Consider the following 25,833-nt stretch of genomic DNA (forward strand, 5'->3'; position numbering starts at 1 on the left):
AAGCAGGCCCCAGGCTCTGAGCTGTCAGCGCAGAGCCCGACTTGGGGCTCGAACCCATGAATCGTGAGATCATGACCTGAGCCAAAGCTGGATGCTCAACCGCCTGAGCCCCCAGGCGCCCCCCGTGCCGGCTCCTCTTTCCCCCCACCTGGTCTACTTATTCCAACCTCCAAAGCACCTCTCTACAGGACTAGCGAAGAGACGCTCCTAGAAATAAGATTCGGATAAATGATCACTCCACTGCCCACCCCCCACGGCATCCAGGAGGCACAGGCACCTGCAGCCCCGGAGACACTGAGCAGCTCTGGGTCTGCCCAGGAGCTGGACTATTGCTGGAGGGTGACCTTCCTCTGGGCATCCTGGGCCCCGATGCCATTTTGTCTCCACTCCTGCATCTGCCTACAAGGTCCATGGATTTCTTTCTTCAGAAGGGGCTCCTTGAGGGGGTCCAACCAACCACCCTGACGCCCCCCCTCCATTCCTGCTCCCCCTTGCCGTCCATCTGAGCAGCCCCTCAAAGCCATCTGGAGCTGACTCAAGTAGACACAAGCCCCAGACACCTTGGTACGATTTTATTCACAAACTCCAGACACCCAGGCTTGGCCTGGCACAAAGGATGTGTTCTTGCCAGTGGCAAAAAACTGATACAGCACGTTCATGAATACTAACCATTTTAATTTAAATTAATAGCATTTCTGGAAGACAAATGCAGTTGATAGAAAATATAAAAACTTTTACTGTACAAATTTTACATCACATTCGAGAAAAAAAAAAGAGCAGGTGTGTGCCTGTGGGCACGGAAGACGCCAGCTTTACACACACACTGATGAAATCCTGGCTAACGCTGCAGCATTAACCGAGCTCCCTAAAAGGCTTCACATTTGTGTCTCCGCCCCGCCCCCCACGTCAACACGGAACAAGGGCAGTACATGCCCACGGGGCGCACGGCTGCCCCCTGTGGTCACGAGAAGAAGTGCCACGAGGGGGCGGATTCCAGCGTACATCGCGGGGATTTCAGGTCAAAGGTTGCTACGCTGCCCACGACTAATGGGCACTTGCTAGGATCCAAGATCTCGAGTTGGATGGACTGTGGCTCTGGTGGCTAAAGGCAGCAGGGGCACGGGCCCCACGGTTTGGGGGAGCGGGGAACACTGGGGACTGGGGGCCTGCTGTAAAGGACCAAAGCTTGGGCTCTACTCTCAGCACCGCCCCCCCCCTCCCCCCCGGACTCCACAGCCCCCAGAGCTTCCGCCAAGGAGGCCCTTGGCTGTGAGCGCTGGACTCACAGTATCTGTGTCCTTCCTGTGTTCCTGCGCCCAACGGGGAGAGGACACAGAACGGCAAGCACGTCTTCCTGACCTCAATTAACAGTCACTTAAGGAGACAGAAGGAGACACTTTTTTTTTTTCAATGACAGGCAGCGCAGAGGCTGGGCCATGAGCTGGGAGGCCGTCCAGTGCCCCAAAGAAAATCAGGGGTGTCCTCAGGGCCTCAGCTCACCTTCAAGGCTCCTGGCAGTGTCGGTTCTTTAAGGGCAGGAACTGTGCGCTCACTGTGGGCCCCTGCACTCACACAAGACACGGTAGGGGTTTGAGGCCAGCTTCTTGAACTGACCTGCGGAAGTGACGCCCACGGGGAGGTCAAGGGACGAGAGGATGAAACAAGCGGTCTCACGGAGGAGGGAAGAGCCACCTGGGGCTGAGTCTGGCTGGTTCACAGCTTCTGTCTTCCCCACACTCCCTGGCTGGGAAGGGTAGGGAGCTTGGGTCTGCGGCGCGGATGGGTGGCGGGAGCCTGGGGTTCCTTGCCTGCTGCACCGCCGTGCTCTCCGAGCGAGTGTGGGCCGGGCCAGGGGGCGCCTGACCCAGAGACAGAAAGGTGGCCCTCCAACTTCTAGGCAGTGGCCCACTTCCCAGGACACTGTAGCCAGACCCCAGGGGAGGCTCTGAAGATTGGGAGTTTTGCTAGGGGAATCTAAATGAAAGGGATGGGAGGTCTACCTGCCTCCCTGTCTTGGCTCAGAGCACGGACACAGGTTCTGGGTCTGAATCCAACCACTTCTCGTCTCCCTTGGTCAGTTCTGGGGTGGGGCCCAATGTGGCGGAAGGTCCACCGAAGGCTTCTCTCCCGTTTGGAACTTTTCTTTTTAGGGGACAGCCTCTAATGAAGAGGCAGGATGCTCTCACATAACGACTTCCCCCCAGTGAAGGCCCTTCTTCTGGTGCAAACGTACACATGCAAGTGGCCTCGACTTGGCCCACGGAGGCCCTGAAGTCTGGGGGCTGGCGGTCTAGACGAGAGGCGTCGGGGGCACAGGCCTCCCGTCCGAGCCGAGAGCTTCGACGCAGACAGCGGCAGAGTCGAGAGTGGCCAGGGCTTTGCGAACGACTGGGAGAGAAGAGGTGGGCAGTTCTGGAACCTTGGCATGACAGCTGATGGGCTGGCCGAAGAGCCAGGTCACCCTGTGCCTGGGAGGGTGGACTCAGGGACCCCACTGCCTGCCACTTCTCCTCTCAGCACCTTAGCTCAGAGGTCAGCTGGGGGCTGGGATGAGTGCGAAGCCTGCCTACCGACCACTGGGTTGGTCCAGACGTCTGGCTTTCGGCTGCCTCTACTGCTCCGGCTGGTGCAGGCTGGGTCGCTGGGGCCACAGGGGAACCTGACCTCTCTGGGAACAGGAATCCTGACTCATAATCCAGCTTGGTTCCTAGCCGGGGTTTCCTCTGCCAGAGGAAACAGGGATCGTGTCCCTTCGGGCGGGTACGGGGAGACCCCTATGGAGGGCAGTCCCCCACGGATGGGGTTGCGGGCCAAAGCAGAGTCCAGGCCACACCTCGCGGCCCCGAGCCCACCTCGAGAGCAGCCACAGTCACGATGCCTTTCTTCCCTTCTTCCTCACTGCCAACGGGGGGGTCTCCAGAAGGGAAGGTCGCTTCCACCATCCTGGCCAGCAGTACCAGCACATTGCTGCAGAGCACTTTTTATTATTACCTGCTGGGAGACAGAGTTCACGCCATAGAAACATACATGTAAACATCCGCTGCCGGTCAGGGTGGGTCTGGTTGTTGGTGATGTCACTTTAAGAAACAGCAGGTGCAGCTCCTCTCCCCCCGGGTGTTGCAGTGGGTGAATGGTCTGAATTGATGACTCATCTCCTGGTTTGCGGCACTTAGGAGGGTGAACTGAAGTCTTGGAGAGTGTTTTCACTTTTCTCACGGAGGTTGGTTGGAGGTTTCAGGAACGCATTTAAGAAAGAAAGAAATCGGCAGAAAAACTGTCCAGGTTGGCTACATCTTTGGGTTACTGGGCTCCAGGACACCCAGGCCAAACCTTTCAAACCGGGGTACAACTTTGCTGCTGTTAATGCTGCGAAGAGGAACAAAAAGAAGGGTTACGGCCTCACTGGTCTTGATCAGAAGTGGGGTGGTGGCAGCTAGGGAGCTGGTCAGTCTCGAAAGCCCTGCGGAGGACCCGGCCCCAGCAAGAAGCGGGTGACTGCATGCCAACGGCCTCAGCTGGGCTGCGCCTGGTCACACGTGGCCGGGGTGCTAAGACTCAGCCACACACCCTCCCGCGGGTGCAGGGGGCCTATTAGTCTCAGAGTCCTGGCACTAGTCACTGCTGTGGGCTCGTCAGAAGTCCTTTGTCACTTGCAGCCCAGCAGAGCTCTGCTCTGAGCACAAGCAGGCATGGAGAGAAACCTGCCCCCAAGTCCTGAGAGGGATGCCACACACGCCTTTGGGACAGGGTCCCAGGCATCAGGGACCATATGGGGAGCAAACTGAAATGCAGATTCTCAGAGCTCGCCTCCAGAGACCCAGGCTCGAGTGTGGGAGGGACCCCAGGAATGTGCATTTGGTAAGCAGCACGGGGAGGGTGTACGGCCACTCAGCCACACCTTTGATGAACACTGGCTTGGGGTCTGGTACTTTCTGTCCCCACTGAGCAGATGTAAAGGGAGCTAACATCGTGAGGACCGGGGGCGGAAGGTTTGTTCTCATCAGTGAAGTTGTTTGGTGATAGCGCCCCGCCCACTGCCCCCCTGCTTTGTTTTGGGATGACTTTCCTAAGCGCATCTCTGAGGACAAAGCCCTTGCAGGTTATGGGACTTTTGGTGTCCACCGCCCTCGGCCCACCAGAGGGGCCTGGCCTCCGGCAGCTCTGAAGTCATCCCGCTCCTTGCTGGACAGGGTCTCTGCGGGTCGGCAGCCACGCCACCCCTCTCTGCTGTGCTGTGGGAGCAGCACAGCCAGAGGGAGGCCCATGTGCTGGGGTGCGGGGGCGGGGTGGGGGGCAGGTATCTCGCTGAGGTGTTAGTAGGGAGACAGGACCACCCAAACGCAAACAGTGCCGCCCCACAGAAGAAGGGTTAGAGAATGAAGTCCCGTCCGGGAGGCAATTCCGGCAGGAGGGAAGGGGAGGGGCGGGAGGTGTTAGGGGACCCTCGTGGGCAGCAGTTATTCAGGCACACAGAGGCCGTGAAGAGGGGTGGGGGTCAGTTTCAAAAACAAAGCGAAAGAAGAAGTCTCGGGAGAGACGCTCGGAGCAGCAGAGACCACGTCCCCTGGGTTAGTGCCCGCATCTCAGTTTGAGCTTGAGCAGAAGTCACGGTGCTGCGTGTCGATTAGGAGGAAGAAAGCCCCGGTGCATGCAAGGCAGCCCGGCCTACAACCTATGGGAAGAAAGAGAAGAGGGGAGAACCGAGTCAGAACCCGAGCCCATGGAGGGGCAGGGGCAGCGGCAGAGGCCTGGTCGAGGTACGGGGCAGGGGACCCTCTCTCCCTGCAGAGAGGGAGAAAGACGTCCCCACTTCGTTCCCGGCTTGGCAGCACAGGGAGCTTGGAAGGGACATGGCACAAAGCCCCTGTCCCGCACTCCACTGGGACACAGTCACAGAATGTTGAGACAGAGGTTGGCCAATGTGCCCACCAGCCCTCAGCCCCTATCAAAAGTGACTTCCTAATGGTTCACTGTTTTTGCTTCCTGCAGTCCCTTCTTTAAGCTCTGGCCAAAGGGCACCCTGCACTTGGACCACCAATCTGAGCTCGCTCCCACCCAGGGACACGCCACCATTGGCCACACTGGGGCGGACAGAGGCCCTGCCACGGGCTGTGGGTCTTCTCTCAGCCCAGTGAGAGACACACAGGCCAGCAGGACCCTTGCCTGTGGCCATTTCAGTGGCAGGAACATCACTTCGGTTTATGCGAACAAAACACGCAAAAATGGGGAAGCCGGATGCAGAGACAGAACAGGAAGCAGGGTGCAAACAGGCAGAGAGTGCAGGAGATAAGAGAAGACACACTATTCCTCCAGAACTGGGAAAGAGTTCTTAAAGTCCAGGTGACCATAACGTCCTTTCCCGTAGTAGCGGCTCCGCCAGCGACTGGGGGTTGCCCCGTGACCATCGTGCCAAGGGTGGGAACGGTGCGGTCCGGAGGGTGATGGAGTCGGGCACCCAATGCAGGCCGGTGGAGGAGGAGCCGCAGGAGTCAGGACGGCAGGAAGGGGAGAGGGGACAGAACAGGCCAGCACACCCGCCACCCACCCCCCGAAAAAAAAAAAAAAAGCAACAAGACAGATGGAAAAGAAAAGAGAAAATGAGAATTAGAGACTGAGTATGTTGAAGAACAAATCCTGAACAGGAAGTTCTGACTAAGACTCATTCGGGGATGCTGGCATTCTTTCCTCTTAGGATAAACCAGATGGCCCTGGGCAGGAATGATGCCCATCTGGGACTCCCGTTTCCCACCTGTGAAAGGAGAAGGTAGGGCTATGGGGCCCTTAGGGAATCTGGAAATATCTCCGAATGCCAGCGCCCAGCATACTAAATAAGTCATCCAAGGTCTGACGAACCAGATCCTTGAACTTCTTGCAAGTCTAGGGGACCCCTAGTCTCCGGGTCTCTGCCAGGAGAGCTCCTGCTCAAAACCAAGTTCTAGTGACCCCTCCCCAGTTTTCTGGGGACCCTTTCTTGAGCCCCCTGGGTAGGCAGAGAGGCCCCTGTGCATGTTATAACCATTCCCTCCTTTATTTACCAATTACACTGTAAACGCTTTGCTGGGCTCAGCCTGGCCTTGGCCTTTGGTCTCCCCAGGTGTGTGGCGGGTACTCAGCAAATGCTGGAGGGAACCCACACTTCTAATGGCAACATTCTGATACAGAGCCTGACTCATCTTAAGAGCAAAACATTGAAGCTAACCTGTCATTCTAAGAGACAGTATTCCCAGCCCTACACTGTCTCTCCTCTACGGTGTCCCTACAAGTAACCCGAATCAGTAGTTCACCGTATTTCTTCATGGACTTCTACCTGCATCCTCTGGTAGGTGGGTCACCCTGCTGGGTTCCCCGCCCCCCACCCCCGTCACCTGAAGCTTGAGCCCCAGTTTGGTTTGGTTTCAGATGGGACGGGCTAGTAAACTATATAGATGCCAAATCCAGCCACTAAAAGATTTGGACTGCTTTAAAGGTTTGTCAAAAACCCTCAAAACTACAAAAACCAAAAAACAAACCCAAGAACATGTGATAGAGACCATATGACCCACAAGCCTAAAATATTTACCAATGGGCCCTTTCTAGAACTGTAGACGGTATTGCTGCCACCACACACCTGGACAGCAGATGTGGGATCAGGTGCAGCTTCTCCGGGGCTCAGCGATGTGGCTGCAGGTGCCCCATGGGCCACCTGGACAGGCTCCTGCCTCCACAACTATCAAGGGCAGCTCGGCTTTATGTGTTTCACCTCCTGGGACTCACTGGGGGAGTGCACTTCTAGGAGGTGCGCTTTGCCTTCAAAAAGCTTAAAACCATTAGGGGCGCCTGGGTGGCGGAGTCGGTTAAGCATACAACTTCAGCTCAGGTCATGATCTGACGGTTCAGGAGTTCGAGCCCCGCATCAGGCTCTGTGCTGACAGCCCGGAGCCCGGAGCCCGGAGCCTGCTTTGGATTCTGTGTCTCCCTCTCTCTCTGCCCTTTCCTTGCTCATGCTCTCTCTGTCTCTCTCAATAATAAATAAACATTAAAAAAAAAAAGGAAGTTTAAAACCATTCATATCACTTGTCACATAGGGCCTGCCCAACCAAAGTCTGTATAATCCATAAACTAAGAATGGTTTTTACCTTTCTAAATGGGTTGGGGAAAAAAAACACCAAAAGAAGATTTCATGATATGGGAAAGCTGCGAGGTTCAAGGGTGAGCACGCACAGGTAAAGCTGTACTGAGCATGGCCAGCCCCCTGATGTACGCGTTGGGGCTGCTCTTGGACCAGACGGCAGAGCTGAGTCCTTGGGGCGGGGAGCATGCATGGGGCGGTGACAGCCTCGCACTGCTGCTGGGTGTGCTACAAACCCCGGGGGCCTGCAGACCTAACACAGCTCCCTCGGCTAGAAGCCCGCCCCCTTCACCAGTCTGCCAGCCTTGCTCTGGGTTTCTGAGTGGCAGAGAGAGCCAGCAGAGCGGAGCACAAAGGGAACGAGCCAGAGCGGAGGAGTGAAGACCACCCCGTACCAAGAGGGTACAAAAGGCTGTGCGATTGAGCAGAAGGAAGATGGACTTCTAGCGTCAGAGCAGCACATAAATTCAGGCCATGGCGTCCCCATAACAGGTGTTGATTTGGGGGCCAGAAACCGGTCTCGAGTCTGCACCCTTTTACGTAACAGCCACTTTGCTGATTTTGATGGTGCTGTAACACCCACGCTGCTCTGGCTTCCTGTCTGGCCCCTTCTGTGACAGAATCTTCTTCTCCAGGCCTAGCCTGGGCCCAGTGTCAGCACCGTTGTGGTAACAGTGATGCTGGGTTTTCACAGAAGAGGACTAGAGACGCTTATCTCTCAAAAGGAATCTCTGAAACAAACAAGACCCTAGTATCACTTGGGCAAGGGGACTGGTCACTTCTGGTGAATCTGCTTTGTATAGTCCTGAAAGTCATAGGCAGACAGAGCAGATGGGGCCCTTTAAGACACCAGGTGAAGCTGGTTGGCAAGGGTGGCCCACGGGGGTTGGGGGGGCTTACTCAGCAGACTTCCAGAAGTGCCCGGGGTGGGAGAGCCGCCGGTTCAGCTTGGGCAGTTTCTCCAGCATGTCCATCAGCAGGGTGAAGCTGGGTCTCTCCTGTAGGTCGAAAGCCCAGCAGGCAGACAGGATCTCCTACAAGTGGAGGTGGCATTAGTGGCGTGAGAGCTGGTGGGGAGCGAGGAAGGCACAGCTAGGCTACGCAGCATAGGATCCCTTCCACCCGGTGTCCCCTGAACATCCTGCCGATATTAAGATTGACCATTTCGGGGGTGCCTGGGGGGCTCAGTTGGTTGGGTATCTGACTTCAGCTCAGGTCATGATCTCACGGTTTGTGGGTTTGAGCCCCATGTCTGAAGCCTGCTTCAGATTCTGTGTCTCTCTCTCTCTCTGCCCCTTTCCGGCTCAGGCTCTGTCTCTCAAAAATAAATAAAACATTAAAAAAAAAAAAAAGAATAAGATCGGCCATTTCTGGAATAGTTCAGAGAAATAACTGAATCTCAGAAGAGCTTATGCTTCTAGTTGAAAACAAAGGGCACCAGCTTGTCCCCCCTCTTTCCTTCTCAGACTGTCCTGGAGTCGCAAGAACAAAGCTGAATAAACAGATAATAGGAAAGAGACCAGAAATGGGGTGGCCTGGGTGGCTCAGTCAGTTAAATGTCTGACTCTCCGTTTTGGCTCAGGTCTTGATCTCACGGTTTCATGCTGTGCTGACAGTGCAAAGCCTGCTTGGGATTCTCTTTCTCTCTGACCCTCCCCTACTCACAGTCTTGGTCTGGCTCAAAATAAATAAACTTAAAAAAAAAAAAAAAAAGAAACGGGGTTGTAGATTTTTCAAATAGAAAGCAGAAGAAATGCAAGAGGCTCAGAATAACTGTGGGGCGGGACCGCGATGGAGGCGGGGCCCGCGGTGTTCCAGGAATGGAGGCTGGCGCTACCAGGTTCAAAAAGAAGGCAGTCCTGGAGTCAGCAGAACACCCGCCCCGAACACCTCCTAAGAGTGAAGTCCCTCGGACTCGGGTAGTTTGCTGCCTACTCTCAGGATCTGCACACTCACAGCACACTCTGCAGCCTTTCAATTCAGGAGAGCGCCTGTGAGAAGACAGGCCTGCACACAGGACCAGGCAGGAAGTGCTCACCTACGTAGCCTGGGCAGCTCGGGTTTCTGTTTACAACTACACCTCAGGGGGTTGGCTGCTAGGTGAGGAAGAGGTCAACGATAAACTGACCAAAACAATGACTTTGGAGAAAACTATGTGTGCGTGTGTGTAAGCTACTCTACCCATAAAACAAGATCAAGGTGCAATTGAAAAAAAACACATCAAAATAAGGAAGTGGTCGCAATTAATATAGTTTCTGAAATAAAACATTAGTACTGGAAGATAAAGCCCAGGAAATTCCCAAGATTGTGTACTCAATTATAGGCAGGAAATAGAAAGTATTGAAGAAGGTAAAAGAATACTTGAGTGGCTCAGTCGGTTGAGTGTCTGACTTTTGATTTTGGCTCAGATCATGATCCCAGGGTCAGAGGACAGAGCCTCACATCAGACTGTGCACAGAATGTGTAGACTGCTTAAGATTCTCCCTCTTTCTCCCCCTCTCTCTCTTTCTAAAAAAAAAAAAAAGAAAAGAAAAAAAAGGTAAAAGACACAGAAGCTCACCAAGGATCAAATTCTGTCTAATGGGAGTTTCCATAAGAGAAAACAAAGAAACTATAGGGCAAAAAATGAAATAATAAAGAAAAAATCATAATAAGAGAAAATTTCCCAGAAACTTTCAAGGGAAACTGGAGTCTTCATCTGAAAAGGCTCAGTGAAGGGGCCCAACTGAAAAAAGAAAATCAAACCAATAAATAAACTTATTCTAAGGTATATTTCAATGAAATTCCAACATAATAAGGATAAAGAGAAGATCTCCAGAGGTTCCCAGGAAGAATAAAACAGGGCACCTATAAAAGATTGAGAATTAAGATTAACACCAGATTGCTCAGCAATGTACTGGACACTTAGCAGATAGCAGAGCAAAAATTTCATGTTGTTAGGCGAGGTTATTGTGAACCTCTTGGTGTTAAAACAAAGTAAGGACTTGTTTAGGCATGTACAGACTCAAAGACTATCTCCTATGCATCTACTGGGAGGGAGTTCCTTTAGGTTTTACTTTCATTTTGCTGGAGTGCAAATAAAGAAATGGGAAGACGTGAGATATAATAAATTCTAGTATTGACCCAGGAATGAATGAAAAGAAATGGAAAGATGACAACACTATAGTAGACCTAAAATTCCACTATCCAAATTGTAAGAAATCAGTGGGCCCTGAAAAGAATGAAACAAATTCCATTCCATAGCATTGTATAGGAGCTTTAAGACCCCAGGAATATGGTAAAGGCATTTATCACCTCTCTCATAGAAAAAAAAAAGGCAATTAGAAACTACAGAAAAGACCTAAAAGCACAGAGGAAAATCATGGTCCACATGTGAAGCCAATAAAATTGTGGTGAGCCTTTGAGTAAGTGATAGAATGGAAGAAAAAAGACGAGCGCACAAAGAAGAAAATGTAATCCCAGCAAACTACTTAATCAGTATCTAATAGCAATTACAATCTATTATAATAGTGCACATACTGTTTATTGTCTTTTCACTTTTAGCCTCTATCTAGAGATAGAGGCTGATCTTTGACCTTTCTCCCTGTTTTCCTCTTGCCACTGAAACCCAGTTCCTCTCTCTTTCCCTCCCTTCATACCTTTGCCCCAGCTTTGCTGGCCAAGTCATGGGCCCTCCTGTCCCCTCACTGCAAGGTACATTCATTCCCACCTCGCTGCTAACGGCACGGTAAACTCCAGCCCTCCCTAGGTCGGAGCCCTTCAGAAGGCCTGCGTTTGTTCCCTTGTCCCATGCTTGTCCTGCTCTTCCCTCACCAGCTGGCTTAGAGTGATTTAGAACTCTCTCTCTCTCTCAGCACGCTGTACATGCCAAAGTGTCACACCAGCCTTTCCTGACATCCACAATGTTCTGAGCCACCTGTCCACCGTTGTGCAGGGTGGTTTCCCTCCCTCCCCCTTCCCCCACCAGCTCCCACTCCTTAACTTTGTACCAGGCAGGACTGGGCTGCACCAGCTCAGCCATCTTCTCAATCTACTTCATATTATTTATTTTAATTTTCTATTAAATTATTGAAATAATGTCTATAGACACAGGATGGAAGATTTAATCATGGCAACACAAAATTAGTTTTAATAAAAGAATAAAATAAAGGGAAAATTAGTGCAAGTTGAGCAGAGAAGAAGGGGCAGAGGGTCATGGAACAAGAAGTCAGTCTTTTGGAGGATGACCAGTGGTAAGGGACTGCTAGTTTTCATTAAGAATCCTTCTGGCCTTTCAATGTCATCCTGTGCACACTAATTTACCATGGCTGCCCTGGCACAGAAAGCACAGCATGGTGGTAACCTTACAGGAGTGTTTACTCCGGGAGGGACAGAGATAAGGGGCCTCCCAGAGGGGACTTCCTGCTTTTGACTAGGATTCAAAATCACTTTTTATTGCCATTGACCAAACACCTCCTGCTAGAACATTCGCTCTTTGCCCCCACTTCCCCACTCCTTGTCCCTAATGTGTCAAATGTCACATAACCCCACACTGTTAGAAATCCTTCCAGAAGAGAACTCTGAGTGTGCATTAGGAGGAGCTTTATGTAAAAATGAAAAATAAAAACAACTAATTACGATCTTAGCCCCAACCCAGGCCAATTAAATCTTTCTGTCTGGTGGAGGCCCTAGACCCGATATTTGTAAGAGCTCCCAGGCTCAGTCGGTTAAGTGTCCAATTCTTGATTTTGCCTCAGGTCATGATCTCATAGTTATGAGACGGAACCCTGTGTCAGGCTCAGTGCTGGGCATGGAGCCTAATCAGGACTCTCTCCCTCTCTCTGCCCCTACCCTGCATGCGTGGGCGTATCTGTGCATGCTCTCTCTCTCTAATAAATAAACATTAAAATAAATAAACAAAAGCTCCCAGATGATTCTGACTTGTAGCCAGCACTGAGTCCTGACTCCCTGGGAGTCTTCTGACGGGCTCTGCACTCTGCTCCAGGCCCTCACCCACCACTGCTCTAAGACTTTAAGTGTGCAGAAATACAATTGTGATTGCTGCCAAGAAGACAGCTATTTGTTCTTTCTGATAAACACGTACACATACTCTGGTTTATACAAAATGTCCTTCAGAACTTTATTGTAATGGGTAAAAATTGGAAATAACCAAAATGTCCAACAACAGAGAAGTAGGTACATTATGGTGTAAGCCATAGGACAGAAGTGTAGACAGGTTTAGAAGGATTTGTCAATGATTTGAGAATAATAAGCATAATAAAAGGTCATGTGGAAAAAAGGTCATGATTTAAAAAAACTTAGCTATACCTATTAGAGCTTGATTTTGTTAAAGGTATGCATTAGAAAAATCTGTGGGGGAGAAGGGCACCTGGGTGGCTCAGTCGGTTGAGCGTCTGGCTTTGGCTCAGGTCATGATCTCGTGGTTCGTAAGTTCGAGCCCCACATCCAGCTCACTGCTGTCAGCCAGTTAGCGCACAGCCCACTTCAGATTCTCTGTCTCTGTCTCTCTGCCCCTCCCCTGCTTGTGCTCTCCCCCAAGTAACATTTTAAAAAAATTTAAAAGAATTGTTTTAAGACTGTAAGGTAGTAGGTGCTTTAGGTGTTTTCTGAACTACCCAACAGCCGGGAGCTCGGACCCCTCCTACCACTGCCCTGCTAAGGTGTCCAAGGCCATGTCATGGAAAAGGTGGTTCTGCCTGAAAAGGTGGCTGAGAGCATCGGGGAGGCACTCCTCACCCCCTCGCCTTGCCTGACACCCCAGGTAGGTGATCTCAATTAGCCAAGGAAGAGCCTGGTGTTGGTGACGTAGATTAGCATTTTGGTGTCATTTTTATTATTTTTTTAAATGTTTGTTTATTTTTGAGAAAAAAAAAAAAAAGAAACAGAGGGCAAGCAGGGGAGGGGCAGAGAGAGAAAGAGACACAGAGTCTGAAGCAGGCTCCAGGTTCTGAGCTGTCAGCACAGAGCCCGGCGCGGGGTTTGAACACATGAACTGTGACATCATGATCCAAGCTGAAGTCGGACACTTAACCGACTGAGCCACCCAGGTGCGCCCATTTTGGTGTCATTCTTGCACTTCAACAGATGGCATGTACTAGTGAGGAATAAAGCACACCAAGTCCAATGTCATAATGAGTATTCCAAAGATGCCCTAACAACTTGCTGCCAGTCAAGGGAGAAAAAAACTAAGATCTGTTAAAGGTTCCTGAAGGAAGGGGCGCCTGGGTGGCTCAGTCGGTTAAGCATCTGACTTAGGCTCAGGTCATGATCTCATGGTTTGTGGGTTTGAGCCCTGTGTTGGGCTCTGTGCTGACAGCTCAGACAGAGCCTGGTGCCTGCTTCAGATTCTGTGTCTCCCTCTTTCTCTGCCCCTCCCCTGTTCTGTTCTGTCCTCTCTCTCTCTCTCTCTCTCTCTCAAAAATAAACAAACATTAAAAAGGTTTTTTTTTTTTTTAAAGATCTTGAAGGAAGATCAGGTTGCATTTCTCATGGTGCCTGTCCCAGTTTGCAGAGGGGACTCTGCCAGCACTGTCCAGGCTTCAACAAGAAGGTCACAGCCTAGGTAGAGTTCAACCTGGACCAGCACAAGTCGGTCTCCCAGTGTTACGCCGCCCAGATACCTAACACCGTTACAGCTGACCGCGTTGAAAACATTTGGTCCCGGGTTCCTTTACGTCTCATTATGCTGGAGCCAGGAAACTTATAAAGTGCAACGTGGAGAAACCATTAGAGGCATTCAGAAACAAGAGGTCAGCACCTGATTTGGCACTGTGGCAACAAACACGCCGTGGAAATGTCGATGTGTTCTTTACCAGCCGAGAAGGACACTTTGGGGAAAGATCTGCCACCACAGCCACGCCCCACCGTCTGTGCTGTGCAGTGATGACTGTTTATCATCTTTTCATTAAGTAATAGGGTTTTACTATCTTTTCAACTCGTAATTCAGTTATTTCTTTCCAGTTGTTTATTTTTTTTTATAATTATTTTTTAAGACAATGGTTTTGTATAAAGAAACACAGTTGGGTAATAAAGGACACGGGCCTTTTAGCCAGTAGCAAAGAGGCCTGCCCAGCACATTTCTGCCTCCGGGCAGGTCCCCATTCTCAGGTGAGTGAATGAAGCCGGCCCCCCACCCTCTAGCCCTGCTTCCCTCTCTAAGCACAGGTGGGTACTCACAGTGACTTCCTTCCCCAGGCTGACGGAGGCCAGGACACGCTTCATTCCCTCTCCACTTCCAATCTGCCAGATCAAGGCCTCTGCAGCTTGGTTCTTAAAGGGCCAGTCTCTTGCTTGCAGTTCATACCAAACAGTCCTGTGGGGACCACACATGCGGTGTGAGCTCCTGACCCGCTCAGCCCGGCTTACACCCAGGGGCTCTTGCTGCCACAGTGCCGGGAGCCCCAGCAGAGTACCCAAGATCCTCCTCCAGCTTTCCCCACCCTCCAGGCTTCCAGAAGTAACGTGATGGCATCCTGGTGACTCCTCCCAGGCACAAGGGGACCCGTGGCCCTGTGCATCTGTTGTGATGGGAGGTCTGAGGCTGCACAGGTTCTGAACAGAGACCCTGAACAAATGTCTAGCCTCAGTCAGGCTGATGCCTACGTCCAAGGTTGTCCGAGGAGTAACAAAGGCCAAGCCCAGCACCTGACACGCACAGGTGCTCAGGAAGTAATAGTTCAAGGTAAGAGGAAGAAACAACTCTTGAAGGAAGGACACCCAGAGATTAAAGTCTGAGGCCCTCACTCAGCCTCTCTGAGCTCCCCCACCTCTCTGGACTCATCTTGACCTTCTCCATGAGATCCCACTGCTCAGTGCAGAGGCCACTGGCCACGTGGGGCTATCGAGCAACTGAAATGTGGAGAGCGGACCTGAGGCATGCTGTGGGTGTAAAACACTCTCTGAGGTTTGGAAACCGCGTTGGGTAAAACAGCTCCTTGATGTTTAAATCCTTATTAACATGTTGGAATGAAATATTTTGGATATATTGAGTTAAACACATTTTATTAAAACAGATTTTATGTTTTTCTTTTTTTTTTTTTAGCATGACTAAGAGGAAATGTTAAATTCTGTAACTGGCTCACGTTATATTTCTATTCTATTTTTCTTTTGTTAGCTTCATGGGGGCACTAGAGGCCAGTTGGCAGGACCCCGTTTCTCCCAGAGGGGCGGTCCTTAGCTCTGGTCAGCATCTCCACGCAGCACTGGGTGAGACAGATGCCAGCAATGACCTAGCTCAGTCCTCATAAAACCGTAGACGAGGTACCATTATTCTTCCCATTTTACAGGCGAGAAAAGAGAAGGTGAAGGTTGTGGTTCCTCAGCCAACAAGCGGCAGAGCCGGGACTCAAGCACGACACCACCCCCTCCCTGGCCCCAGTGTCACCTGGGGCCCTTTCTCTCGGTCACCCTTGGCCTCAGAGCCCCCGAAGCGGGGTGGGGGGATGCCTGGGGCCTCCTCACCCAAATGCATAGACGTCAGCAGCTTTGGAGAACGGCAGCTGGTCCTCGTCCTTCCCGGGGGTCATCTCGCGGACGATCTCCGGGGCCAGGTAGCACAGCCAGTCATGGGACAGCTTCAGCTGGTTCTCACGCCTGGAGGCCAAGAAACCAGAACAGGGACATGGGGGCCTGTGAGCCAGCAGCCAAGAGGCAGCCCGGCGCACACCGCCCATGCGTGGCCCAGAAAACAGCACGCCGGTCCCGCACTTTGCCAAGGCCCCGGTGCTTTGGGGCATTGTTACAGAAGAGGGACAAGCCGGTTTTTCTAAGAAAGCAGAGCAGCAGGAGGGATTGGCAGGGAGCTGATGCTCCACCCCAGGAGAGCCGAGTGTCTCCACGCAGGAAAGCGGTCCGCACGTGCATCTTACACCCCGGCCCGGCGCTCGACCCCCAGCCTGACTGGAGAACTCTCCCTTCCCGGAGGCCCCCAGATTCTTGGAGAGGAGGCTTTCTCCCCACCTCCACCCTTCAAGGCTTGGGGAAATAAAACCTGATGCCCTTCCTCATACCGGGGACACGAACCCTCATCCCTTGCCCAAGTCGGTGAGCAAATAGGTCGTATGTGAGCAAGAGGGACCCAGCCTCTGTGGGGGTCAGCCTGAGAATGAAGGGACCCAAATGTCACCCACTCCTGAGTTGGGACCAGAACCCTAAGGACAGGAGCTAAGTAAACCCAGCCCTTCCTGTAGGGAGGGCTGTTCTTCAGGAACATAGCAAGTGCCAGACACCAGCCGCACCTCGAAGCCTGGCCGGCACTGCCCAGTTCCTCCCACTTCTGTCCAGATGCCCAACTCACCGTCCCTCTCGGACCACGCCCGAGATCCCAAACAGCCCAAAGTCCGTGATGACCACTTTCCCATTGTCATAGAAGACGTTCTTGGATTTGAGATCTTTGTGAACAATGCCCTTGGCATGTAGATACCCCATGCCCTGGAAAACAGCGAGCCTCAAGTTAGTGGGGGGGGGGGGGGGGGCGGGAAGAGGAGCGACAAGGATTCAGCTTCTACCTGGGCTAGGGAATGAGCTGCACGCCCTACCCATGTCCCCTCGTGAGGTCTTCAAAGTCCCATGCGGTAGGACCGTCTCCATTCTACAGATGAGGACACTGAGGCTCAGAGAGGGGATGTCACTTGCCCCAGCAGTAAAGCAGCACTGCTGACCGTGGCACTGTGCTAAGGTCTGGAGAGGGTGACGGTAGGGAGCTGGGGGGTCTGGAAGTATATAAAGAGCAATGATACCAAGCACATTAAGTCATACGGGAATCAGGTGACCGGAGAGTCTCTATTAGGCTTTATACCAACTGGCCTCTACCCTTAAGCCAAGCAAGGGCTCAGGCTGGGAAACAGAGATGAATTCCCAGACAGGAGGCCCCCGAATTCAGGTGGTCCAGTATCTGTGCTGTGGCAGACGGAGTCCCGACTGACAATGCCGTGTAGAAGCCAAGTCCCACCTTGGCTCAGGTTCTAATTCTGCGTGTGGCCTTGGACACTTGACTTCTGAGCCTGTTTCCTCCTCTATCAAGTGAAAGGGGGGGTGGGGTGGGCGATTTCTCACCACTGCTCTAAGCAGAAGTGAACACTGGCTGGGCGTAGGGACGCAGGCCACCTGACGCAGGCACGCTCTCGCCCAAGGTCAACCTTGGTTGAACGGACTGTGGCACAGAACCCAGCTGAGGCTACAGCTCCATCTGAGGGGGTCTGGAGAACATCAGAGAAGAGTTTATAAGGCAAGAGAGGGCGTGGGGATTGCGGACAGTTCTCAGCCTGCTGTGGAAGCAGAGGGCTCCCGGAAAGAGTGCCTTGCTCCCTCCCAAAAGTCCATCCTGAATGCAAGAAGGTCACTCCCAGAGTATCTGCCCATTTCCTAAACCCAACCAAGGCACAAGCCTTCCTCAGTGACCAAAGACACCACCCTGGCTGAACAGGGACCGGTTACATGACCGAAGACAAGTGGCTGTACCACTCTGGGCCTTGTTTTCAAAAAAGGTGCCATGGGCTCAAAAGGCCAGCTTCCAGAGACGAGATTTAAGTGCCCAGGTCTGTGGGGCGCTTGGGTAGCTCAGTCAGTTAAGCGTCCGACTTCAGCTCAGGTCATGATCTCATGGTGTGTAAGTTCGAGCCCCGTGTCGAGCACTGTGCTGACAGCTCGGAGCCAGGAGCCTGCTTTGGATTCTGTGTCTCCCTCTCTCTCTGCCCCTACCCAACTCATTCTCTCTCTCTCCCTCTCTCTCTCTCTCTCTCTCTCTGTCTCTCACAAAAATAAACATTAAAAAATGTTGGAGGACCATGGGGAGGAGAAGGGGGAAAGAGAGTTGGGGAGAGAGAGGGACACAAAATCTGAGAGACTTGAATACTGAAAACGAGAGTTGAAAGCGGCGGCGGGGGAGGAGGGGGGTGGTGATGGAGGAGGGCACTTGTGGGGAAGAGCACTGGGTGTTATATGGAAACCAACTTGACAATAAGCTATTAAAAAAATAAATTTAGGGGCGCCTGGGTGGCTCAGTTGGTTAAGCCTCCAACTTCGGCTCAGGTCAGATCTCACGTTCATGGGTTTGAGCCCCGTGTCGGGCTCTGTGCTGACAGCTAGCTCAGAGCCTGGAGCCTGCTTCCGGTTCTGTGTCTCCTTCTCTCTCTGCCCCTCCCCCTCTCATGCTCTGTCTCTCTCTGTATCAAAAATAAATAAAACATTAAAAACAATTTTTTTAAATAAATAAAAAATAAAAAAAATAAATTAAAAAAAATGAAAAAATGAAAAAACCCACAAATGCCCGGATCTGGAACATAAATCCTTTCCCTTCTCATGATTTCATGGTGTCTCCAGAGTGGCCGCCCCAATCACAAACCTAGCCAATATATATTGGCTATATATTTTGAACCTCAAAATACTAAAGATGAGAAGAAAAGGAAGTGGCTTAGAAAGGACAGCTTCCCAGTAGGCGGAAGGGGGCGGCTTCCGGCTCTGTGGCTCCAAAATCTTTGAGTAACTTCTCCCGTCTGCCCCTAGAATCTTCTAGATGGCTCCATCTGACCTCAGCCTGTCAGCAGTCACACAGAGATGCCCAGTGTATTGACTATAAGGAGAGAAAAACAGTGTAGGACGGGAGGTGGGGGGAGGGGGCCGGGGAGACCGTGGGGCGCAGGGCCCAGCAAGGCTGGGGCAGTGTGACGTAAGTGTGACACCCAGCCGCCCCCTCCACCTCCTCCGAAAGGAAATACACTGCAAATGAAGGCATAAATGTGAGATTTGAATGGAGAGCCTTTAAAATTTAATTCATTAATTTAGCCACAGGGATGTGTCACGTGGAAATCTTGATTTGTGCATAAAAGTCACTGGTGATTTTTGTCTTTTCCTTGCTAAAGATACACACTCGCACACACATGCATGATGGACGGAAGAAGGGAGGGAGAAAAAGGAAGGTAGGAGCAGAGATGGGAGACAGGAAATTGCAGGGAGCCCCTAAGAGCAAGCTTTTCAACAAAAACAAGAAAAGAGGAATTCCTACCCAACAGCAGTCTGGCTTTAATCCAAGCCTGCCTGGGTGCTAAATAAAGCAACTGGTAAATAAGCCTCTCTTTCATTTGTGTTTAATTACTCTAAATAAATAAGTAAATAAAAGCTAAAACCTCCAATAAACAAAAAACTTAATAAAACAGGGAGGGAGGGAGGAAGGAATGAACCAACGAACGAAAAAGGAAGGACGCAAGAAAGGCCATCTGAGGGCCAGTGCTCACGAAACGTGGATTTGGAAACTTGAGGGCGGAAAGCGTGGCTGCTTCCCGCCACCCTCAATCCGTTCTGAGACTCTCATCAAGCACCATGCCCTGTGCCCAATGCGTGCTCAGCGGATTATCCCATTTGACTCCAGCACTAATCCAATGGGGGAGGCCAGGTTGGAAGCCCCCTCTTACCGGGGTGGAAGCCAAGGCTCAGAGAGACTCAATGACCCGCCCAAAGTCACACAGCTGGTGTGACCAGCATTCAAACTCAGGCCACGTGTCCTTAAAGCCTGCCATGCTCCAATTCATCTGTCATCACAGACTGGGCATCTGGCTCCTGGCTCTAAGTGGATGCGACATGGACAGAGGGAAGGAGGTGGGGGCGACCCTCAAGGCGCTCCAGCTAAAGGAAGAGACGGAGGGTGGCCAGGAACCCCGGGGCCAGCCAGCTAGCCCTTTACCTTGATGATCTCCTGAGCAATCTGTCTGGTCTTGTTGATGTCCAGAGACGTCTTGGGGTCCCTCACAAATGAGTGCAACGTCCGCCCCTTGCAGAAGCTGTGGAGAGTGGTGGGGTCAGACAGAGGGGTGGGGCCAGACAGCCCTTGGGAACAGAGTTGGGCCCCCAGCCTCTGGAGGACCCCCTCCACCCCCTGGACAGTGGGCACTGGAATGCTTGTTCTTAACCAAGCCTGACGCCCATTCCTTCCTGGCCAGGCACACTCATACACACACACGTGCGCCTTGTTCCCCGAGGCCCAAGGCCTGCCACCCCAGATCAGGAAACCCCGTGCACCAAGGCTCTTGGCACCGCAGAGCAGCCCACCCTTGGGGGATTCGAGGCAGGAACACGTGCCCTCAAACTCAGGGAAGGATCTGGCCTCTCAGGACTACGGCCAGACCACACTGGGGGCTCTCCGTAGTGATGCTCGTGATCTTTTGTGGTTTTCTGAGCACAGAGGTTTTATTACAATATAGGAGCGTGCAGGAGGATGGAGCATCAGGGGTGTCGGAAGGATTACTGGATAATGGGCTCACATTTTCAGGCCTCCTCCTGCACGGACTCCTAAAACCCAGGCTGAGTGAGGACCTGGAGAGAACGTATTGCCTACTCCTGTTCCTGGCAAAAGTTCAGTGAAGGTATCTCACAAAGAAGCTAGTTTTAGGAAACTTCTCCAAGGAGACAGGATTCTTAGGGCCGCGGAGACTTTGAGCATCTGCCAAGGGGTCTGGGATAGTGACTGATAGTTCCTGGTCTGTGTTCTAATGCCCTCAGCATAATCCAAAATGTGACTTTTTTGGGCGATGGATGTTTTGTTTTGTGCATTCCCTTTAAGCCGACTCCGATTCTCGTGGCGTGGGTGGGTGAAGAGAGACGGAGGGACAAACGGATGGGACCCTGGGGGTTGCTGTGTGGCGCTCTAAATCATCACGTCGTCCTGTTTCAGGCTGGAATTATGTTCCCTTGGTGGCTAACCTGGTGTCAGAAGTTCTGGTGGTTTATGTTTCTGGTAACCAGGTAAAAGGGAAATTAATTTTTACTTAGTGATTTGTTTGGTGGGGTGGTCGGGGAAAAGGTTCTTTCAAAGCACAGGGTCTGGCTACAGGGAATGTCATCAGAATATTAATGAGCAGACTCTTGGTTGATAGGATTAAAGCGAATTCTAGTTTCTTCTGGAAGCTTCTATGTATATTCCAAACTACCTTCACAAACCTCTTATTACTGTTTCTGGTTTTTTATCTTTTATTTATTTTTATTATTTTTTAATATTTATACATTTACTTATAATATCTATGCATATTTATTCATTTATAGGCTTTACACCCAGTGTAGAGCCCCAACGTGGGACCTGAAGTCACGACCCTGAGGATCAAAACCTAAGCTGAAATCTCAGGAACCGGATGCTTAACCACCCAGGTGCCCCCTTGCTGTTCCTGATTTTAAATACCCAGGGGCGCCTGGGTGGCTTAGTCAGTTAAGCATCTGACTTCAGCTCAGGACATGATCCCGTGGTTTGTGGGTTCGAGCCCCGCGTCGGGCTCTGTGGTGACAGCTCAGAGCCTGGAGCCTGCTTCAGATTCTGTGCCTCCCTCCCTCTTTGCCCCTCTGCTGCTTGTGCTCTTTCTCTCTCTCAAAAGTAAATAAACATTAAACAAACAAACAAAAAAAGAAACAGACAATCCCATCAGAGCAACACATTCGGATACGCTCACCCAGCACACGTACTCACAGAAGTTCACCAACATATGGAAATGAAGATGTTCTACATGGCAGAGCACCCAGCAAAAAAGAAGGTGGGCTGAATACACTGGGGGCATCCGGGGATCAGTCAGAGCCCAGCCCACTTTCAGGGATGTCAGGGCGGCGGCAGCTTGAAATCAGCCTTGGGAAGAGATTTGCACCCCAGCAGCTGACCGCCACACTAGCGAGGGCTTCCTCTCCCCACACCGAGGCATCGGAGGTTCAACATGTACGAGCACACCAGGGAATTCAGCTACGAGCCAGGAATGCGGGGTGGCCGGTAAAGATGGCACTCGAGCGGAGAGAGCAGGTGCGAGCCCGTGGGACCCGTGTTATTTTCACAAAGGAACGGATAGTTTACAGCCCTGAGTGTATACAAACTTCTTGATCTTGATAGAAGGTGTTGTAAGGATCTGTTTATAGTACATCCATCTCCGGGGAGAAGCACTCCGCTGGGGTGGGAAGGAGGCTAGCTTTCATCTTGTACCTTTCCGGAACACTTGTTCTCTATTCTTAGGCTTCGTTTTCTCTTTTATTTTTTAATCAGTGGGGCTATGTGATGGGGAAACTGGAGCCCGTCTTGGCTTTCCCCATTGTACCTCTGCACGTTAAGGGGGTCCCGGGGGCTGCGTTACCTGGTGATGATGGCCAGGTGGGGCGGGTTCATGCAGGCCCCCATGAAGAGCACCACGTTCTCGTGCCGTGTCTGCCGGTAGTTCATCACCTCCTTCTTGAACAGCTTCAGGTGGTCCTGGTTGTGGCCGTCCATCTCCAGCAGGCGGATGGCCACCTCGCCGTGCCAGCGGCCGCGGTGCACGCGGCCCCAGCGGCCCTGCCCGATGGGCTCGCCCAGCTCCACCTGCTCGAAGGGGATGTCCCACTCCTGCAGGTACACGCTGGTCTGGCTGGCCTTTCGAGAGATGGGGCCCCGCCAGGGCCGGCGGGGGCTCGGCAGGTCGTCCACCTCGTCCTCGTCGTCCTCCGCCTCGGACTTGCCAGCCTCGGTCTCCTCGGCCTGGAGGGAGGGGGAAGGGATGGAGCGGGGCAGCAGGTATGGGCTCAGCCAACTCACCCCCCACCCACAGCGCCCCAGCCAGGTAAGGGAAGACAGGGGCAGCGGTTCGGGCCACCTGTGCTCTAGCCGCAGCTCTGCACCGGCTTGCCGCGGCCAGGAGGCGGGTCACTTAGGACCACAGGACCCCAGTGTCCTCACTCACAAACGTGGCACCTGACCCAGGGGGGGCCTGAGGCCCTTCTTCTGGCAAATGCTCCAAGATCTACTGCTGAATGACACCAAATCGCTAGGAAAGACCATTAACATCCCCTGGCACAGATGAACTTAACCCCATTTATCCTTTCTGGGCCTTTCTTTAACATAGAGTTTCTGACTGTCCTCTAGGCAGGAGTAACTCAGTCTCAATGCCACTGTGATGCTGGGAGCCAGGCTTGGTGGGCACTTTGGTTTCTCGGCCCTGGTTACAATCAGAATGACTGGCAGGGCTCTGACATCGAGGAGATGCCTGACCCCATGCCAGGCTGACTGAACTAGAGCCCCCCAGGCTGGGCCCCGGGCCTCTGGGCTGGTGGTGGAAACCATGGGAACTAACGGCTCATTTGAACTTGAAAAATAAAAAAAACTCAAAGGCGGCTCATGTTCCTCATCACTCTTCCAGGCTATGCACCTGCTGCAGTGGGCTCCTGAGTGGACCCTCCCCAGGGCCTGGAGCCCATGTGCTCCCGCACCTCTATGTGTGCAGAGACGAGGAGGGGGGGAGAGAGGGCACCGTCTCTGGGCTTCGAGTCACCCGCACTCACCTCCACTTCGTGATCCTCCAACACGTCTGCTTTGGGCTGGTTGTCGAGCCTGAGAGTAAGACACGGTTTGTCAAGGAGACACTGGGGACGGGTCACTCTGCTCTTGGCTGGGCAGCATCCCCTCCCCCCCGCCCCAGGTCTAAGGGAGGGCTACCAGGCCGGCCTCCTCACTGTGACCCACAGGCTGCGGGAAAGACTGTCTGGAAGCAGACAGGACCAAACCCCATTTCCCTTCTCTGGCCTCAGCCTTCTTTAGACCAACCTGAGGGTGAGGGTGGGGGTGGGGGTGGGCAGGGACCACCAAGAGCCTTTCAAATCTGGTGCCCAGTCAGGGGCTCTGAGCACAAACACAGGACCTGAAATTCTACTTAAGAACTGACTTTGTCACTCCCAGGGGACTTCATGCAATTTCTTTTTTTTTTTTTTTAAGATTTATTTATTTTGAGGGCAAGAGAGAGAGAGAGAGAGAGAAGGAGTGGGAGAGGGGCAGAGAGAGAGGGAGAGGGAGAAGCTTAAGCACATTCCTCACTGTCAGCGAGGAGCCCAATGCAGGGCTCAATCCCATGAACAATGAGATCATGGCCTGAGCCAAAACCAAGACTCAGAGGCTCAATCGACTGAGCCACACAGGCGCCCTTGATTTCCTAACCTCTCTGTAGGGGCTTTTTCCTCTGTAGATTATGGATGATGGATGACACCTACTTTAATACCTACCTTCCCCAGGCTGAGGGTTGTATGAAGAAACAGGTCAAGGGCTCAGCAAATCTGGAGAAAGGGCTCCTTAAATAGGAGCTACTTTTTTGTAGGCGTCTCTAACTCTGAGTGGCCTTGGCCCATCTCTTTTGGGTCACAAGACTGCTCTGGGTTCATATCTATCCCTACCCAATGTTGACTACACCAACAGGAGACAGATAAAGCCCTCTGGCTGAGGTCACTGGTCCTGGGAGTGGGTTAGCCCAAAGAATGCCCCCTGGCCCAGAGCAGGGGGACAGAGACCTAAAGTGGAGTAGGGGGTGGGTCAGGGCTGTGGGTCCCGCTTTAACAAGTCCCCATAGGAAAGAAGGCGAACAGGGTGGGGATGCCTACCGGGTACTGTCTGCTGCGTCCGGGGACGGGGCTGCCTGTGGAAATGCAGAGATGTCTGCAGGAAACAAAAAGCAAATATAAAGCATGAGACCCCTCCCCGCTGCCCAGGGGACACGGTGCTTACAAGTGCAGGCAGAGGAATGGCACCTCCCCTAGCAGGCCCCCCCCACCCAGCGCCACACCCGTGTACTCCAGGCCACTTCTAAAATGAAACAGGGACACAACCTCTACGGCAGGTGGTTTTGCCCCTGTAGCTCTGTGCTGGAAAGGGACTCCAGGTAAGCGAGGAGACTGAGGTTCCCCCGTTAGCCCTATTTCCAGGTGGCCAAATGAGTCCATAGAAACAAGTGGTAAAAGCGAACTGGGTATTGTTTCCATGGGGGTCAGACCTTGCTTCTTGGCTCAAAGGCAGCAGCAGGTACAAAAACCCTCCCAAAGGAGTAAGGCTCCTTCTCAGAGGCCCGCGGAGGCCAGCAGTGGCCCAAGGAGGCCCAGGCAGATAGCTCATTAGTGCCACCTAGCGCCTGGCTCAGCGGCTGGGAATTTCTGGCAGGAGCCAGAGGCCCCGCCCCCTTGGCTTCCGGGTTTGGGCAAAGGGGTGGAGCAGCTCTCAGAGGAGAGGAAGAAATGCCCAGCCCACACCTCCCGGAACCCAAAGACTGAGCCGGTGGGGCTGACCCTCGGCCTGGGGCCAAACCTGCGGCTGCTTCTGCGGCCCTTAATTCCCTCCTCTCTTGTCCACAAAAGAAGAAAGACCGTAGGTGGCAGTGGCTGAGCTGTCAGCACCCTCTCCCTGACTTCTAGGATGCAGAGCCCCCCGACTCAGCAATCAAGCTTTCTCTAAGGCTTTATCCAAGGCTACTGTGAGGTCATCTGAATCCCAACATCTCTAGGAGCTCACAGACCTGGAGAATCTGATAGATGCTGTGGCCTTTTCTACCAGGGAAATGCACACATCCACCATTCCTAGGGGTGTCTGGGGTCCCGGATGCCCTGGCCAAGGCCTCCCCAGACACCAATACACTGTGTCCACAGACTACCAGGGTCAGCCTGACCTTCCTACCCCTCCAACACTGCTCAAATATTTCCACAGACGATAAACACGTGCATAGTGGATGGGGAGAAACAGCACCCCGAGTAGGAGGGAACAGCATCTCTGAGGCCTCATGCTTTTCCTTAAACACAAAGAGCATATTTTCGATTCTGCTCCAAAATGTGTCCATGTTTAACAGGAATACATTCCCTCTCCTTCCCCGACATATCTTCAGAGCAAGACAGATCCTTCTGGAAAGAGAGCCATGTTTTCCCAATGCTTTGAAGTACTTCCCTGTACAGTGGTCCTTGAGCTGGGAAGCAAGGAGGCTCTT

General features: G+C 52.5%; 1 protein-coding gene across 6 annotated transcripts in view; it reads right to left on the minus strand.

Moving 5' to 3' along the window:
- Positions 1-557: 557 nt before the first annotated feature.
- The window catches only part of KSR1 (kinase suppressor of ras 1), a 155,481-nt gene continuing 130,205 nt past the window's right edge, over positions 558-25,833 (minus strand). For 5 of the 6 annotated variants that reach the window (XM_029928993.1, XM_029928992.1, XM_029928995.1 and 2 more), the window contains 9 exons: positions 24,467-24,521; positions 23,381-23,429; positions 22,201-22,580; positions 19,785-19,881; positions 16,404-16,537; positions 15,569-15,700; positions 14,285-14,420; positions 8,009-8,142; positions 558-3,366 (listed from right to left, as the gene is read on the minus strand). In XM_029928993.1, coding sequence (XP_029784853.1) covers positions 3,288-3,366; positions 8,009-8,142; positions 14,285-14,420; positions 15,569-15,700; positions 16,404-16,537; positions 19,785-19,881; positions 22,201-22,580; positions 23,381-23,429; positions 24,467-24,521 — 1,196 coding nt within the window. In that variant the 3' untranslated portion in view covers positions 558-3,287. Of the gene's footprint in view, positions 4,673-8,008; positions 8,143-14,284; positions 14,421-15,568; positions 15,701-16,403; positions 16,538-19,784; positions 19,882-22,200; positions 22,581-23,380; positions 23,430-24,466; positions 24,522-25,833 lie in introns of all 6 variants that reach the window. The other variant, XM_029928994.1, reaches the window with a different exon arrangement.

Source organism: Suricata suricatta, chromosome 17 (assembly GCF_006229205.1).
Source record: "Suricata suricatta isolate VVHF042 chromosome 17, meerkat_22Aug2017_6uvM2_HiC, whole genome shotgun sequence".
In the NCBI taxonomy this organism is placed as follows: domain Eukaryota; kingdom Metazoa; phylum Chordata; class Mammalia; order Carnivora; family Herpestidae; genus Suricata; species Suricata suricatta.